The following is an 18115-nucleotide window of genomic DNA, read 5'->3' as shown; positions in this document are numbered from 1 at the left end:
CTCCCCTCCATCTGGTGGTGCCGTGGTGGCCACCCCGTATGGTACAGTTTCCCTAGCAGTATGGGCTTCGACTTTGACTTCTCCTCCTAGAACAGGGACAGACAGGAACAGGGACGGCATGTCAGGAACAAAAGGAACATGATCTCATGATGCTTCTGTATGGGAATATGTATATACTCATCACACACACAGGAACGGCAACGAGGGCTCCCTGTTCTAGTTGGCAGCAGCGGACTAGTCTATGACTTGGACCTGCGTCTAGCTTACGTCTATCTACGATTCCCGTCGTTGGCTGCTAGTAGTAAAGTACCGTTCCGACAAGTTTTTGTCAGCAGCGATATCTGTACAAGCAATAGGCACTAGAAAGGCCGGGCCAGGAACCACCAGGAACCATGAGCGGCACCACATGATTACTGTCGTACAATACTAAAGCTTTGCCGCGACGCATGGTAGAGAGAGTTGAGTACGGGATAGACAAGAGACACCGGACTCACTCAGTTGATAGCTATCCACTAAAAGACGAGCACCTAGCGCTGTTCCCCACAGCCACGCTTCATCCCACCTCAGCACTCCGTACAAAGTACACGAGAACGCCTGAGAGCCACCCAAAGTGACTAATCGCTTGCAAGGAGTGCAACGGTTAATAGCAGCCTCTTCATGCCGACTTATAGCATATACCCGAGTTCCCGTCAGTCTGGCGAGTTGATTTTTCTGCAGTTTTATTGCTCTTGATTAAAAAGAATGTCCCACACTGCTGGATTACATGCAGGAACCTGCAACTCCGACTGTCATGATCACGCGCATTCCACAGTATACTATGTACAAGACCAGAAGGGACGAGACTGATGAATGTCAACAATAACACCAGCCGTCCCCGGTTGTTGTTATTGTTGTGCCGGCGTGCGGGATACACATACATGTGTAGGCATGTTAAACCGCGGGACACCCCTGGCTTGTCCCAACTCAACTTCACCCACGCATAGCAAGTCCGAGACAAGAAAAAGACAACCCAATGGCAAGACAGGTATCGGATAGGTAAGCAGGTAATGGTATCCGTACCTTGCTTGCTTGACTTACTTTTTTGCTAAGTCTTTCTGCATCCTCATGCCCCCTTCACTGGTCTTTTCGCCCGCTAAGCCTAGACCCGTTGTCGTTGTCTCTCATTTTCTCTTACTCTCACACTCTGGCCTCGCGTGTATGTGAAGGTGTATCTGACCAGTGCCGTAGACAGGTAGGCAGACAGAGCGATTGTGTGCGTGTGTGCGCGGGCGTCGCGGTCTCTCGCCCTCATTGACATTCTCCTCCGCTTTTCCTTGTGCTCCTAGTCCAGGTCCAGCGTGTGTGCGTGTGTGTGTCCAAGACCTGACCTAGTCTCTCGCCTTCTTTCTCTCTCTCATCCTCCACAAATCTCATCCACATCCGTCCACTCCCACACCCCTGTTCCGCCATCGTCCATGGTCCTAATCCTGGGAGTATGTCCACTTGGACAGTCCCAATCAGGTCCCCAGTTCCAAGGTCTCTCCGTATCCATCCCACCATCATGACCGCCTCCTCCTCTCAGTCAGAAGGTCTGGGTGCTAGCCCACTTTCGCTCTTGACTTCTTGACTTGTTGTCTTTCCACTCACGCTACCCTTGTCTGACCTAACCGGGCCTGGTGCTGGGTTCGTGGTGGTTGTGGATGGGTGAATGGACGGGTGGACATGGATTCTCTCACTCTCACTCTCATTCTCATTCTCACTCTCAGTCCTGCTGCTCTGTTTCTCTTCCCGCCGGTCCAGGTACCGCAGCAAGGTACCGGGCCCTGCTTCCTCGCTCGTCCTCCCTCCTCCTTGACTTCTCTCTCCCCTCTCCACCCAACTTTCACACCCCCCTCCCCCTTCCTTTTTTTCTTAAACACCCTCCCCCCTCGTCCACCCGGCTGCGTCTTTGCTCTCTCTCTGCCCTCCTTTCGCTCTGCTCTGCTCACCCTGAACCCGCTCGACGGTCCAGTCACCAGTCAGTCAACTCAGTCACTCTGTACCAAGTAAGTCGGGTCCTTCTGCGCTCTCAGTCTCTCCTCCTCGTCCTCTTGCCCCCTTGGCCTTCCTTCTACCCATCGGCTGCCACCATTTGGTTCACTCCCATCCGCCGCACGCCTACCCGACGCCCACGCGCGCTGCTACCATACCTTAGTACCTAGTGCAGGTACCTTCCTACTGCCGCTGCCGCCGCTCTCTTTACTCCCACTCCCAAGTACCTTCTCCAAGGTACCTACCTACCCAAACCCAAGGCAAGGGCCCCAAAAGTCCAATCCCGCGCCAGACCCAGACCAGACCAGACCAGACCTTCTCACCCACTTCCTCCTCGTCTTCCTCCTCCTTCCTACCTACCTTGCTCCTCCTTTCCATGCCCCCCTCCCCCCCCAGGCCCAAGGTACCGCGCACCACGCACACCACGTACACCACGCACCACCACACGCACCAGCACCCAGCACCCAGCATACTCCGTACCCAAGAACCACTTCGCTTGACCTTGGCCTGCTGGGGACCTGACCTTCTCTCTTCCTCCTCCCTTTCTCACCCCGTCCAAAATCATTAAACCCCCAGACCATCCTCCCATTCCCAAACTCTTCTGATATCTCTTTTTTACAAGACTCTTCTTTTCTTCCCATCTCTCTTTTCCATTCTCTCCCTCTACTTCCCTCCTCCTTCTTCCCCTTCTCTCCTCGTCGGAGCCGCACATACCTCCCACCCCCGTTTCTCTTGCCATCTCATCAGGACTGACCATCCCCGAGGCACATCATCCCGCCCATCGACACTTCAGACATTGCCCGTCGCACGCTTGTCCATCATCGCGAATCGCATCGCGCCAGCAAGCACCAAGCACGTCTAGTCGCCAACCAGTTCCAGTTCCTGCGCAGGGTCCCTTCGTCGAGCTTTTTCTACCTTCTTGTTTTGCCATTGACGCACCGTCTTCCACCAACGACCCCTAATTCATTCGACCCCAAGGTTCCACTCCGAGACCGAAGGCGCCGATTAACACCAAATCACCCATCATCAACAATATCAGCACCTTGACGGTCTTGATCTGCGTAGCCGAAATCACCCATCATTCGCTTGAGGTCGAGTTTGGGTCCTGTGGTCTACAGTTGTGCCAACACAAAAAGTTATTTCCTCCCGGGCTGGACTCGATTTAAGTCTCAAAAAATCAATCAAAAAGAAAACTAGCAACGATCCCATTACCGGGCTCATCCAACCAGGGCAGCGCCTTCAATCAGCTTTGCGAATTTACGTCTCGCAAACGAACACACCATTTCTTTGACTCTTCGTCACCTCCGCAATCCTGCCAAGGCGAATCACCCGCGCGACCTCGCTCTCGAACCGGTCAGACGCGACCGACACCCGTCGTCAACCCCCATCACAACGAATTCGACAGCATGTACTCACAACATGCCGCCGCGGGCATGGCCCCCCAAAAGCCAGAGACCTTCATGCTGAGCACCGAGGCCCAGCAGGCGTTGCCTCACGACGCCCAGGTCGCTTTGCAACAGGTTGACAACCGTAAGTCGAAATTGAATCGGTAATTCTCAAAGATCTCAATTGACTCGTCTCCCAGTGAAATACTTCCTCATTTCTGCTCCTGTTGATTGGCAACCCGATCAGTACATCCGCAGATTTCTCCTTCCCACGGGCGAGTACGTCTCTTGCGTTCTCTGGAACAACCTCTTCCACATCTCCGGAACCGACATCGTCAGATGCCTGTCCTTCAGATTTCAGGCTTTCGGGCGGCCAGTGAAGAACTCTAAGAAGTTCGAGGAGGGCATCTTCTCCGACTTGAGAAACCTGAAGTCGGGAACCGATGCATCGCTCGAGGAGCCCAAGAGCCCCTTCCTCGACTTCCTCTACAAGAACAACTGCATTCGCACACAAAAGAAGCAGAAGGTCTTCTACTGGTATAGCGTACCCCACGACAGACTCTTCCTTGACGCTCTCGAGCGTGATCTGAAGCGCGAGAAGATGGGTCAGGAGGCCACCACCGTCGCCGTTAGCGAGCCTGCTCTGTCATTCCAGTACGACTCGTCCCAGTCGCTCTATGAGCAGCTCACCAAGGCCCAGCAGGCCAACTCCTCGTCTTTCAACGCCCAGCAGGTCACCTTCTCTCAGTCCCAGTCCACCTCGCCGATCATGAGACCCATGGACAACATGCCGCCCCCGCAAATGATTCCTCAATCAGTTGCTCCTATGCAGGATGGCATGGAGTCGATGGTGCCCTACGGAGCGATGGGCATGCCTCAGCAGATGCCTCCCCAGCAGATGGTCAAGAGGGAACCCGATTTCGCTCGCGTCCAGTACAACCAGAACGGTGTTCCCATCACCCAGGGTCACCAGAGACACGCTTCGATGCCCGCCTACGGCCTCGAGTACTCTCCCGCCCCGTCATTCGTCTCTTCTCAGTACGAGGACTACAGCAACCGCGGAATCTCCTTCGAGCCCATTACACCTCCCCAGCAGGCCTTGGGCATGGCCGCCGAGCCCGCCTACATCGCCAACGAGGAGACCGGCCTGTACACCGCCATTCCCGACCACATGGGCGGCAACGTCAACGGCCTCAACGGCATGATCCAGCTTCCCCCCTCCAACCTCGCCGGCCCTCAGTTCTCGAGAGCCTATGGTTCAAACAACGTCTACTCCGTCATTGAAGGATCCCCCACCTACAAGCAGAGGAGACGGCGTTCATCCATCCCGCCGTCAATGTCAGCCATTGCCGCTGCCACTGCCCAAGCGCAGGCACAGGCTGCCGCTCAGCAACAGCAGCACCAACAACACCAACAGCAGCACAGACCCTCGGATCTCCGGCGGTCGGTCTCTGCATCCGTCGGTCCTGTGGCTGAAGGCGACGAATCTGCAGACAACTCCCCGCCCGGCCTTGCCTACAGCAGCTCCGCCATGTCCATGGTAAGCCAGCAGCACAAGGAGATGCTGGACCTGTCCCGGCACGGCACTCCGCTGTCCACTGTCGAGGGCAGCCCCGCTCTCAACCCTATGTCCCTCCAGCAGCAAGACTACTCCCACCTCCAACACGATGATATGTCCGGTGATGGTTCTATGAACGGCGCTCCCCGGCCTGGCATGCAGGGCCCCAACGGTGTCGTTCGCAGAGCCCGCTCCGCGACTGTCATGGAACTTGGTCCCTACCCCCAGAAGTCCCACTCCTGCCCTATTCCCACGTGTGGTCGTCTCTTCAAGAGATTAGAGCACCTCAAGAGGTAAGAACCAGACTCGATTCTATTTGTGATCAACCAAAAAAAACGACCTGCCTGAAATCTGACCAAACCTCCAGACACGTGAGAACACATACACAAGAAAGACCCTACATCTGCCCTTATTGTAGCAAGGCATTCTCCAGATCAGACAACCTAGCACAGTATGCCCCAACTTTCCTTCATCTCATTTCCTTTGTCATTTCCTTTGTCAAGAAAGATGTAATGTGGAGCGAGACCCCAAGCGATGAAAACCAACGTCCAAACCGCCGCGCCACAACACAGACTTCATCATCACTACGCAGCCACCAAGTTTTAGGGGGGAACCCACCTCGTCGCATAGCATGGACTGACTTTGATGTTTCAACAGACACAAGCGTACTCATGACCGTGGTGAGAACGGCGAGGCTGCTCTCAACTTCTCCGGCGAGGAGGAGGAAGAGTACTCTGGCGAGGACCAGCTGGGTTCCCTCGAGGAGGCATCGCCCAACTCCGAGAACGCCTACGTCACCGCTTCGCTCAACGGTGTTGCCAACGGCTCGACACCGCCGACATCGAACGGCATGGCGCAATCGTTCAACAGCTTGCAGACGCTCAGCATGCCGATGACCATCAGCCAACCGGCAGTCAACGCGAGCGCCATCATGTGAGAGACGACACCTCACGAGCTTCGGCTCTCGTTATGACTGGAGTTACGTTTCCTTCGACACGGTGTTACTTAGAGGGCGGCATGGCTATGACAAAGGTTCGGAATGGGTTAGGGGCTTTTTCTTTTTTCTTCATCCATCCAGAAGATGGATTTCGGCACGCGTTAGCGACTGGACAATTGCTCCTCTGGCTCCGGGCGAATTTTTTATTTCATTTTCAGTTTCATGTGTTCAGCATCGAGTCTGGCCGACGGTCTCAGACACCAAAAAGGAAACTCGCACACATAGAGGTACGTACGGAGAGACTGGGAAGACCTCGACGTTTGAAAGTACCCGTCGAAAAGGGAGATTTTTATGCATGAACTTAGGGTCGATATGCGAAGAAGAGAAACGACTCGCACATGTATATATAGTTTTTTTCCTTTGTGCTGGAGAGGCATAGTTGAGAAAAGAACACTCGCCAGAAGGCCAGATGATACCAGGGGGAGAAGACTGCCGAGCATTCCTTTGATTGCTCGACAGGGGTTGCCACGAAACAATAAGCAGAGTCTCGAATGTTGATTCACCTTTCCAAGTCCGGTTCCTTGCCAGTGATCTGTTCTCGAATGTGACTGATGCTCTAAAGTTGTGAGGACTAAGCCGGACTTGAGATGAATAGGTTTGTGCGTGCCAGCAAGTGGACATGTATTGAGACCCAGTCACGTGTAAGCATTTGAGCATTATGGACGGAGAATAAACAATTTGCGTAAAGCCTTGCCTCTTTCAGATCTACTGCCTTGAGAAAGACTATGAGCCGCTGCGAAAGTGAGGCACCTATTACTGTAGGTATATAAGGGCTCGGGAGTCTTGCGGCATGGTAGATGATCAGTCTACCTCCTCCCGCGGCCTCCTCTACCACCACCACCACCTCTCCCTCCCCTTCCGCCCCGACCTCCACGTCCACCACCGCGCCCGCCGCCGCCGCCGCCGCCCTCGATGTTCCGAACATCCCTCTCGCTCAACCTCAGCTCAGCGCCCCTCATCCTTCCAACATCAAGCCCATCAAGGCCCCTCTGTCCAAACCTACCCCCCCCGCCGCTCTCCTTCTTCGTCGCCTTCTTGGGCGCCTCCCTCTCCAACACGATTCCGTTCTCCCTTGCCGTCTTCCTGCGCTTCTCCTCGCGCTTGGCCGTGCTGGCGACGATGCCCTTGCGCATCGCCATCGGCATCTTTTCCTGGACAAAGATTGATTTGACGCCGGATACCCCCTGCGCGCCGGCGAGGGACTGCGTGCGCAGGTCCGTCTGGCGCTGACGGAGTTTGCCCTCGGAAAAGGACTTGGAGGCGGCGTTGGACGGGTTGGAGAAGGGGGAGACGGCGTGGCGGGCGAGGAGGTGGGATTCGGAGAGGAGGCGTTGGAGGGCGAGGTCGTTTGCGAGCATGGACTTGTCGTTTTCGTCGTCTGGGTCGTCGGGGGGTTGTGCTGCTGTGAGGGAGGTTGGGGAGGGGTCTGTTTGGGAAGGGGGTTTGGAGGACTATGAGGAGGAGGAGGTTAGTGAGATATCGAGAGGTGAGGACGAGAAGGAGGGAGTTACCATGAAGGCCTTGAGTTCGCGCTTGCTCATGCTGACGACGGGAGGGGCGTTAGATTTGGTGTGGTCTACGACCTCGATGACGTGGTTCTCGTCGATGTCGTCGTAAGGGATGTCGCTGTCCTCGTCGTAGTCGTCTTCTGTTGAGTCTCTCGTTAGTCAATGGTCTTCTCCATAGCATTTCTGGACATTACGCCCAGCGGGTTGACTTACCCTCGTCGCCAGAGAGACCACTCCACTCCTCCCCCTCCCCCTCCTCGCCGTCAGCACCCTCGTCCTCAAAGACGTCCTCTTCGCCTTCGTCAACCTCCTCGTCACTTCCGCTCGCGCTGTCCTCCTCCTCCTCCTCTTCGGCCTTGGCCTTGCTCTTCTTGCGCTTCGGCGCGCTCTTCTCCTCAATTGGTTTGAACTGCGCCTCAAAATGCCGTCTGAAAATCTCTTGCGCGTCTAGCATGGACGTATCCTCCTCCTCTTCGTCCCTTTCCTCAGCCTTTCTCGCCTTCGTCATCTTGGTGGCCGTCGTCCTCTTCTTCGTCGCTGTCGCGGTGGCGGATGATTTCTTGAGGCCCTCGGCGCTCTTCTTCTTTCTCAATGCCGGTGCAGCAGTCTTGCTTGATGCCGTCGCAGTGGGCTTGCTCGTCTTGGCAGTCGACGCAGAGGGCGCCTTGCGCTTTCCGAGAACCGAGGCCATGTTCGCGGTCTCAGGTCGAGATTTTGAGCTTGTAGGTTTGCGGTCGTTGCTCTTGCTCGGGGAAGCGAAATGTGGAATGTACAGTGGAGGAGACGATTGTCCCCGATTCGTTGCTGCGACAGAAAGCAGTGACCGTAGCTTCGTTGTCGTACTCCGATTGTTGCAGTATTGTTGGGGGGGAAAAAGTCCTTCAGCAACCGAAACTTCTACGGTAGGTATGCAGAAGACCTACCTTATCGCGACAATCTTGAAAATTTCAGCGGGTCCGAGACAAGGTCCCCTTTCTCAGCCTCGCCCAACCTGTGGCTGGAGAACATCCTCATTGGCTGCAGCCTCCACTAAATCAATAAGGATGGGAGGGGGGTTCAAAGACGTCAAAAGACGTCAAAGCTCCCATCAGCCTTGGTGGGATGCTAAAGCCCCCAAATCCCCCCCCTGCTCACCAACCATCCAGTGTTATCTCTTGGATGCGACAATGACTGCACAACTAGACACGTCGACTAGGCATCTTGCATCAGAGTTCACCTCCCACAGCTAAACAACAACATGAGATGAAGAGAATCCCCCAGACACATGCGCACAGCAGGTTGATCTGTTTCCAAGGAGAAAGAAAAAGAAAGTTTCTTTGGATCTGACACGTCTTGCGACAGGAAACTATCTTCTAGTCCCTCAAAGTGCCAAGAACAGCCCACATCCAATGGACCAGATGAAACCATCACCTGGGCGGACTGACATTTATCAGAGCCTTCCTATGGTTCACCACCTCCATGAACACGCTGGTAACCTAGATACCAACTAAACTTACAAGTGGGCTGCGTGGTTCATAGGTCGACGCATCACCGCCAGCCATGCGCTCACACAGCATGCACCAAAGAAACGACCTGAGGGGAAAGAGAACAAGATAGGTACTTATAACACCAAACTAACTCTGCTTGTGACAATCACTGCTTGCTATCCATCCCAAAGACCCAGTTTTCATCACATCTCTCCCTTCTCCAGATGCACACTCCCCCTTAGACCCCATTTCTTTTACACGCTGTAGGTCACACAAAAATATCAGAGGAGATTCCCTAAGACCGCGCGGCCTCAAGTTCCAGCTCCAATTGTCTGATCCTCTCGCTCTGGTCCTGAGACCCGCCAGCGTTCACCTTGCGCTTCAGCCCCTCGACTTCGTCCGACAACTTGCTAATCTTGTCGTTCTGCTTGCCAATGAGCTTGGTCTGCTGCTCGAGCATCTGTCTGATCTGATCCAGAGATGACTCAATGTGCGTCGAGGATGCAGGTGAGTTGGCAGATGCGGGCTTGACAGGGGACTGTTGTGCGGGAGGCGACTTGACTTGAGCAGGGGAGGCGGCCTTGATAGGCGAGGGAATCTTAGCCGGCTCGGCACGGACAGGAGCAGGAGCTGCAGCAGGGGCCGCGGCGCGCTGAGCTGGTCTTTGTACCTCCTCAAAGCTTGAGTCGTCGTCCTCATCCTCAGGCTCAGCAGGCTCGTCATCCTTGAACTTGTTGGCCATGTTGGACATGGAGGCCTGCTGCTCCTTCATTGAGGGAGGGGGTGAGCGTGCCACCGGAGTAGGCTCCGGAGCGGGGGCGGGCTTTGGCGCAGGCTTTGCAGCTGGAGGAGGAGCCGAGGCGATCACGGGAGGCTTGTAGTCAGAGGCAACCTCCTTCGGGGCGGTACCCTCGTACACACTCTCCAAGTCGATCTTGGAGGGAATGCCAGTCTTGCCATCGAGCCAATCCTTGGCGCTGACGGCAGGCTTGAGGCCAGTAGCGGGGGGGAAGATATCGGACTGGAAGGTTTCGGCTCTACGGGGGACGGTGAAAGAGATGGGCTCGATGTAGCTATCGTTGACCGTCTTGTAGGCTCTCATGACCTCGTTCTCGTGCACCTACGCGGCGTTAGATATGGCTCTCTAGATATTTCACCACGCGCGCGCTGAAGTCGACCTACGTTAATGCCACGACGAGGAACGAAAGCAATGCCTCTTTGGGGCTCGGCGGACTTGTACTCGCTCAGGTATTCGAACTTGTCGTTCTCGTACTCGTAGTATCGGATGTTGCCGTCGCTGTCAGAACTGTCAGTACGCCAAGGACTATACTCTGCTCAATGAACTACTTACCCCTTGCCAGCAAGATACAAGCAGTTGGATCCGTCATCTGTCTGTAGTTTAGCAACTGTCCCTTACGAAGGATGGACCTCCAACACTGACCCCAGAAAGGCATGATGACACCAGAGATGGAGTCCAGCATGCTGAAACCTCCAATCGGCTCACTGCGGCCAGGCTCCCACAGCGCAAGCTGACGCTCGCTCATGCGCGAGAAACCAGCCGTGGCGAAACGGTTGTGCTCGCCCATCCATACAGCTCTGCTGTTCTTGGCGCCCGGGTGGCCAGGAGCCTCGTGGACCGGCTTCTCGGCGCGCACATCCCACACGCGGATCTTCTTGTCGCGAGATGTCGTGACCAACATGGAGCCGCTGGCGTTCCACGACAGACTCTGGACGATGTCGTTGTGCTTTAGGGTGTGGGTAGGCGAGCCGGTGGTGATGTCCCAGAGCTTGATCGTAAAGTCGCCGGATGCGGACGCGAGAATGTTTTCCGCAGCGGGGTTGAACTGGACCTGGCCGACCTTTCTGTATGTTACATATCAGCATCATGGCCGAGAAAGTGGAGTGGGAGAAGAGGAGGTCACGGGCAACGAACCTCGAGTGGCCAGCGAGCTTGCTGACGGGGGAGACATCGGCGGGCTCGTCGGCATCGGTGTAGAGGGTGAAGTTCTCGGGAACCTGCCAGAGGAAGACCTTTCCATCCTCAGATCCAGAAGCAATCACGCGGTCGTTGAAGGGGTTCCTAGCACGTGGTCATCAGTATGATTGTCGCGTGCGCTCGCCGTCGTCGGTGGATGGTGCGCGCGGGTCGCGGCGTCGCGGGGATCGGCGTACCAGTCGGTATCCAAGACGGTGGCGGTATGGCCTCGAAACAGCGGGATCTGGTCGGGCACCTTTCCCTTCTCGCCAAGGGGGATGACAGCGAAAGCGCCGCCACCGCCGGCATCCCAATTGACGGAGAGGTAGTCGGGGTTGGCCTAAAGGTTGCGAGTTTCTGGTCAGCCTCTTCCTCTTGTGTTCTCCTATCGACCCCGGTCTTGCCCCCCCATCAATTGTCTCGGCAGGAGGGCAAAAGAAGCAAAGGAGCGAACCCCTTACTTACCTTCACCAAGTTGGTATCCCAGGCATTTCGGCTGATGTGAAGATTATCGTAGCAGAACTCCTTCCGGGTCGGCTTGCCAAAGACGTGTCCTAGACGAGAGGAAATCGGGCGTCAGTATTCAGCTCGTCCCAGCGCAACACGGTGGCATGCGACAGTTTAAACAAAAAAAAAAAGACCCACGATATTTCGACGCTCGCACAAAGCGGCCCGCCATTGAGGATGATTTATGTTTTGGAAGACCCGGGTGGCGGGAGGGAGGAGGGGAAGGGGTCGGTAAAGAAAGAGGCAGACGATATGCAATGCTGTGTAGGGAAAAGCGACGTAACCTGCGATCTCTTGGTGATCCAAAAGGGGAGGATTCGGTGTAATAAGATAGCTGGGAGCTGTTGCTGGCGGGCCCTTCCAAAATAACGAACTAACGGGAAGACGAAGTGGGTGCTGCCGCCCGCCTGCTACTGCTGCCAGCCCACTGCAATTCAGGTAGCGAGCAGCAATCCATTGCTCTGGATGGGTACGTACCCACCTGCAATTCGTGCCGCTGCACATTACCTTCGGTACGGATGGATACCTTGGTGAAACTCCCCCGGCCAGCTGCGCCCCCGTGGCTTCCCTTCACTGACGAGAACATCAATGGAGCAAGGGTCCAGCAACTTTATGCACATCACCACGCACGTGATGCATGCGCTCCTCACCTAGGTGACTACGAACTTACCAGGACCTAGGGTGAACTCAATTGCCCTCGGATTATGACCCAAGTAGACAAGGCAACAGATATCACGGCACGAAAATGCAATGCCAAACAATTTAACGATAAAAACCTCCCATTTTAGTACAACATGATACGTACAACCAAACGGGCTACCCGACTCCTAGAACAATGCTCAAAAGAAGCCGAGTGCGAATTTAAAACAACAAGCTCTCAATCTCCGGAATTTCCTCCATCGCCATCGCCATCCAAACCATGCCCAAACGCCATCCTGTCTGCCAAATTATTAGATATTCAGGCAAGCGCGCAGTCCACAAGACACAAGTCATCGCAACAGCGGACCAAAGACAACATGATGATCCGATCACGAACTCCAGGTCCAAGAGAATCATAGATCATGACGTGCCTCCCCATTACTTCGTGTCCCCTACTCGTGCCGATCATGCCAAATCATCAAGAAAAGAAGGGGTATTAGTTGAATGTGCTCTTCGTACGCGAGTGCACCCGTCGGCCCTCTTGCCGCCGTCGCAGCGCCTCCTCTCTCTTGAGGATGAGCTCGCACCACTTGCCCTGCTTGCGAGAACCACCAACATCGTCCTCGCTGTCGCCGCGACCGGTACCAATGAGGTCCGTCAGAGCCAACAGCCAGCCCTGCTTGTCCTCGGCTGTGTCGGCGTAGAAGTCAATGGTCTCGCCGTTATTGAAGCGGATGCGGAAACCCTCCTCGACAAACATGTATCCTTCTTCTTCCTCGGCGAAGGCTGATCGCCGACGTCTGCCGCCCTTGCCGGTCGTCTCTCGCTCCGTCAGGGCACGCCGGTCGTCAATCAGCCTCTTGGCATTAGCCAGGTTGATAGTAGCTCGGGGTTGACGGGTAGCCTCGTGGTAGGCCGTGAGCTTCTGGCCAACAAGCTTGAAGTATCGTCGACGCCAGTACTTTGATGAGATTAGCACGTATTCGGTATGAATCGGATATGACACGAGACTTACAGGGCAGTCGCCACCCTGTTGGCTCAGGTGACCTTCCCAGTTCTTAGCAAGGCGCTCCTCCGCAGCCTTAAGCTCTCGGATACAAGAGTTCATGCTCTTGGGCATGTCCTCCTCGGTGGATCCCTTGGGACGGGGCACAAAGAGCAACTGTAGCTCCAACTTTCCAATCTTGTAGGGGGCGCGGCGGACAACAGCAGTATTGCCACGCTTGCTCTTGACGCTGGAGGCGAAGGTAGCCTCTTCAGTCGCCCACTCGTTGAAGCAAGCCACGTCAACGACATAGGGGCGACCGTAACAGCGCGACTCGTGCTCTTTGAGGCACACGTACGAACGAGCAAAGCTGCCATCCTCAGCCGCGAGTGGAGACAACAAGTCCCAGGCGGTAGGCGCGACCTTCATCTGTCTGGCCTGAGCAGCCTTTTGCTGCTCGGCGGCTACACGCTCCTCCTCTTCGCGCTGGCGCAACTCCATCTCCTTCCGCTTCTTGGGAGACGCGAACACCCTGCTAAAGGTAGACGTCTTGGGCTTGCTAGCCTTAGTAGGAGACTGCACGATCACCTTCTTGGCAGGCGCGGGCTTCTCCAGCTTCACGTTGAGGGTCAGCTGGAACTCCAGGTCGTTGGGAACCACAAGTTCAAACTCCTGGCCGACGGGAGCGTTGCGAGCAAGCTCAAGCCAGGCGGTTGTGACACAATGGACACCATTGTCAAGCGTCAGGCTGAACCAGGTACGCTCAGCTAAACAATTGTCAGTAATCTGGAGATGAGGCTTGGGAGGGTGGAACATACTTCGGGGAATGGGCAGGTCGAGATCCTTGACTCCAAGAACCTTGACGAAGAGGCGGCCACGTTCGCCGCTTTCCTCGGTCGCAAGCTCCGGGTTCAAGTCCTCTTCAGCCAGGGGGTTCAGAGTTTGAGCATTGCTCTCCTGGCCAGGCATAGGCGGCACAGGACCACTTGTGTTGGCGCGGCGTCTGATGCTCTTCTGTCTGGGCCTACCGTTCCAGGGCTCGACGGTCCATGACTGAGGGCGGTCTGTCTTAACGGGGGAGTTGCCAGCAGATCGAGTCTTCCACATGTCAGAAGACTCTTTGTCGCTCGCTGTAACAACTTTGGTGTTCTGGCGCATGAGGTATCCGCGCTGGTTCTTCTGGTTAGCATTCTGTGACTCTTTCCTGTCTGGTGAAATGATTTTATTCGTGGTTGCGGTCGGCTTGGACACTTGTCTGCTGGTGCTGCCACTTGCGATGCGAGATTTGGGGACTAGTTGAGAAAAAGCAACCTTTTGTTGTTCAATGACACGATCGAAATCTTGGTCAAGGCTGAGGCCAAAGTCAAGATCCAATGTGAGACTGCGCTTCTTGAAGCTCGAGCGGCGGTCCACGAATTCTTCGTCGTCGTGGATAGTTGGCTCTCCCTGCAGATCCCTTGACAGCCTGTTGCGGTGGCGTTCAGGAATGGCTGGAATGTCGGGCACCTCGCGACTAACTTGGCGCCGGGCTTCCCTCATGGCAATGATGTCAGAGGGTGTGTTGGAAGGTCTGGTCTTCAACTTGGATCCAGATGCCTTGATTGTCGCCTGCCTCTCCGGAATAGCAGGAGATTCCATGGGTAGCTCGTCGAAGATTTCTGATTCAGAATCGGACATGGGTCGATGAATGACAGACTCGGGCGTACCGGGCTCCTCCTCATACTCTTCATCCTCTGGATCACCCCAGCCGGAGCCGTCGTAATCAGGCTTGGAGAGATGCTTCGGGGTCACGGGGCGCTGCATTTCAGCCTGAAGCTCCGTCATCTTTGGCGGGGGCTGAAGCTCCTCGACTTCCTCGGCAGAAGGCTCCGGAGGCGGAGGAAGCATGAACGACTGCAAGCCCTTGGAGAACTCGTTGTCCTTGCCCTCGTCGTGGAATTCGGGGAGGCTGTGCTTGCGATCAGAGGCAGTGTCGACAGGTGCATCGACTATCATCTCTGGCGACGGCTCCTTCTCGACCTCGGGTTCGGGCTGAGGCTGTTCAACAACCTCATCCTGAGGCTCGCTTGTAGGCTCGATATCCTCTTCAACCTTTGTCTCGGGTGTCAGCTCCCTGACTGGGAGGTCAGCCGGAGAGACAGCGCGTTGCTCGGGCGAGCTGAAACCCTTGTCGGACTTGAGCTCCAGGGGTCTTATCTCTGAGGCCAAGTCAAATGTCTGGAAGGGGCTAGCAGCACGAGGTGTGAGGATGTCCTCGTCGACCTGAGTGACCTCGGGCTGGCGAGCCGGTCCGTCAGAGTAATGGCTAGCAGAATCGGCATCGTTCTCGTCAATGTCAGACCGCGCGTAGAAGTCTGTGATTGACTCGGTGTCGACATCAGAGGCCTCATCTCTGTGGATAATGACACTACCCTCGTCGCTAAGCTCGGAGATGTCATCCAGGATGGAGTCTTCAGTTGAAGGAATTGGGACATCCGGGTCAAGGGGCAGGGGCAGACGACGCTCAGGGCTGGGTCGCTCGGGGCTAGAGCTAGGCGCAGGCGAGGAGAAGTAGTCACCTCCTTGGTCATTGGCGCCACCATTGACGCGACGCATGATGGACTCACGGGAGATACGGCTAGGCAACTCGTAGTCCTCGAGGGCAGAAATATCTCCAATGGTATCATCAGCCTCATCTGCATCAGCGGAAAGCATGCTGGACTCGGCTGTCTCAGTATCGGAAGCGGGGCTCTGGATTCTATCGCGCTGAGCACCGCGACGAAGGCGACGCTCTCTCTGCTGCTCGTTGGCAGACTTGTGGTCGTCTGAGAGCATCATAAGCTTCAGTCTCTCTTCGAGAGTCATCTTGCCGTTGCCGATGCTCTGGATCTCGTTCTTGCTGGCAGCTGCCGGGGGGGGCGGTGGCAAGCTACGGTGGGCGCCCACCATTCTCTCTGCTGTCGCGGACAGGCCAGGAGAAGACCGGGAGTCACTGAAGGCGGGCGAACCACGGGCGGGTGAGCCCATGCCGGGAAGAGGAGGCAGGGGGCGGTGATCCGAAGTTGATGAGTCAGATCGAGTGTGTTCTGTGCGGCCGATACGAGGTGGAAGTGCATCTGGCATGGGGCTTCCATCGAAGGGATCCTCCATACGCTCAGCAGACTGTCTCCAATCGTCAGGACCGACGACGGGAGTCTTGTCTGTATCCTCTAGCGACGCATCGAAGCTGTCACCCTCCATATCGTGATCTCCAAAGTGGTAGTGTCCGTCCTCGTCGTCCTCGTCATCCATGGAGTCGAAGCTGCCCTCGCGCGAGTTGGATCCTATGGAAGAAATGTCCGGCGTGGCCATCTCATATTCGTTGATTTGAGGAGGAGCCGCGTCAAAGGTGACGCTCTTGGCGTGGCGATGAAGCGACTTTCCAGAAGGAAGCTCGCGATCGTCGAAAGAAGTGTCGGCTGACCAGGTGCCAGTCTCGGGGTCGAAGCTGCTCTTGAAGTTGCTTCTCGAAAGGGAAGACTTGATAGGGGACCCTTGGTCCTTGCCCGGGCTGCGCGGCGGGTTCGCAGGGTTGATTTGCATTGGTGTAGAACCCTTGGTAGGGCTCGTTGTCGGGCTGAAGATGGGGATGCTCGACCTGCTGCTGTTGTTGCGCTGGTGGCCGATGCCTCTGTTCAGAGAATCAGAAGATCGTAGGCCATTGATGATTGTTGTCGTTCCGTCATATGAGGGTCCGGAATGCTTAGCGAGAGGACGCTCAATTTGGGGGACTCTTGTGGGATCGTATTCCTGCTTCTGCTCGAGAGCGAGAATGTTGCTGTTCTTGACTCGAGAGGCTCTTTGGAGACGTTCGATGGAAGTGCGTCGGGTTGGCGAAGGCGAGCCGTGACGTGCGCCGCCGTATAATCCGCTGTTCTCGGTGCTGATGGAGTCCAGGTTGCGCTTCTGCCAAAACAGTCTGGGAGACGTAGTAGTCTCTAGTGGGGACGACTGGAATGGAGAGGAGTCGGTGTTGAGGGTCATTTTCTACACGACAGCTGTTAGTGGAAATTCTAGACGGGGATTGTGTCTCAGACACGGTCCGCTTACCTTGGAGGGCTGCTTGAAGCTCGGTGAGTTCCGCCTGAGGTCTGAAGGAGAGAGCTCGGAAAGGGGGCGAGGGATGCCAGTGCTGGCCTTGGTAGGAGGGGGAGATCCCGGAGTGCTGCTGCCTTTGCTAATGCGCAAAGGATGTACCTGTTGGAAAAGTGAGAGTCAGTCGCGGGCAACGCGATATCATAGCAGCGGCGTATGTCAGAACTTACGGGATCCTCAGAAGACGCCATTTTGTGTGATGTTGTTGTGACTGCGCAAGCGCATTTGGGGGGGAACAATCGCAGTACGTGGTAGTAATGGCGATCAATACTCGAAAGAAAATCCGATGTTAAGCAGACTCTACTGCGGTGCGTTCCGGGGTGATTGCCGCGAGGTTCAGAGCAGATTCGCAAAGATACACAAAGGGGAAAATGCGGTAGAAAGACTTTTGTCTGCTAGAATGAATGTTTGACTTTTTTCTCCTTGGGTGGCTCTCGGGGATGTGTGCTGTCAGATGCCGATTCGGGTCATAATCGAAGGGTAATTCGGTATGGGTTGTTGATGACTGGAATGGGCAGAGCCGAAGTATGGGGATGCTGGGTGATGAAGCTGAAGGGGGGAGGGAACAGCGCAAAACGACAGCAACACACACGAAAAAAAATCAAAAAAGGGCGATGCCGCCAAAGTGCAGCAACAGGTAATGGGATAGCGTTCCTGACGGCGGTTGTGGTGAGAAACAACAAGAGGGTGAACGGGACGTTGTGTTGTGATGCATCGATGTGGTCGAGTGTTGTTTAAGGGCAGCGGGCGGTATGAGTTGACGTTGAGGCGGGGACTCGATGATTGGTGCGCGGAGGGGAAGAAGTAAACAAACAAGGAAGGCAGCTCTTTGTCGGTGGCGTTGCTCCTGGCGACCTTGTGTTTAGTGTGATTTTTGGCGTGACAGGGGTCGATAAAAGACCGGGTACGTACCTTTGACGGGAGAGTTGGGACGAGGGGTTGTTGGCAAGCCGCAGGCGGCAGCAGGCTTTT

At 55.5% G+C, this 18115-nt stretch overlaps 4 protein-coding genes across 4 annotated transcripts; 2 read left to right on the top strand and 2 right to left on the bottom strand.

Moving 5' to 3' along the window:
* Positions 1-1701: 1701 nt before the first annotated feature.
* Positions 1702-2510, top strand: CPAR01_13959 (uncharacterized protein; the record flags this gene model as incomplete). The annotated part of the gene is made up of 2 exons (XM_060498211.1): positions 1702-2024; positions 2186-2510. The coding sequence occupies 2 exons, from the start codon at positions 1702-1704 to the stop codon at positions 2508-2510; spliced, it is 648 nt and encodes a 215-aa protein (XP_060342945.1).
* Positions 2511-3209: 699 nt separating this feature from the next.
* On the top strand, positions 3210-5890 carry CPAR01_13958 (STE like transcription factor; the record flags this gene model as incomplete). Its single annotated transcript, XM_060498210.1, has 3 exons — positions 3210-3540; positions 3596-5246; positions 5611-5890. Coding segments are annotated over 3 exons (2262 nt in total), but the record flags the coding sequence as incomplete, so codon positions are not given.
* Positions 5891-6756: 866 nt separating this feature from the next.
* CPAR01_13957 (uncharacterized protein) lies at positions 6757-8149 on the bottom strand (the record flags this gene model as incomplete). The annotated part of the gene is made up of 3 exons (XM_060498209.1): positions 6757-7401; positions 7462-7598; positions 7672-8149. The coding sequence occupies 3 exons, from the start codon at positions 8147-8149 to the stop codon at positions 6757-6759; spliced, it is 1260 nt and encodes a 419-aa protein (XP_060342943.1).
* Positions 8150-9219: 1070 nt separating this feature from the next.
* CPAR01_13956 (PH domain-containing protein) lies at positions 9220-17334 on the bottom strand (the record flags this gene model as incomplete). Its single annotated transcript, XM_060498208.1, has 12 exons — positions 9220-10044; positions 10107-10221; positions 10276-10312; positions 10366-10787; positions 10858-11004; positions 11097-11239; positions 11365-11453; positions 12565-13006; positions 13061-13797; positions 13849-17035; positions 17099-17245; positions 17314-17334. 12 exons carry the CDS (start codon positions 17332-17334, stop codon positions 9220-9222), a joined length of 6312 nt encoding a protein of 2103 aa, XP_060342942.1.
* Positions 17335-18115: the final 781 nt, after the last annotated feature.

This window comes from Colletotrichum paranaense (genome assembly GCF_030867605.1).
Source record: "Colletotrichum paranaense strain IMI 384185 chromosome Unknown Scaffold_14.1, whole genome shotgun sequence".
NCBI classification, from domain to species: domain Eukaryota; kingdom Fungi; phylum Ascomycota; class Sordariomycetes; order Glomerellales; family Glomerellaceae; genus Colletotrichum; species Colletotrichum paranaense.
This window is presented reverse-complemented; position numbering and strand designations above follow the sequence as displayed.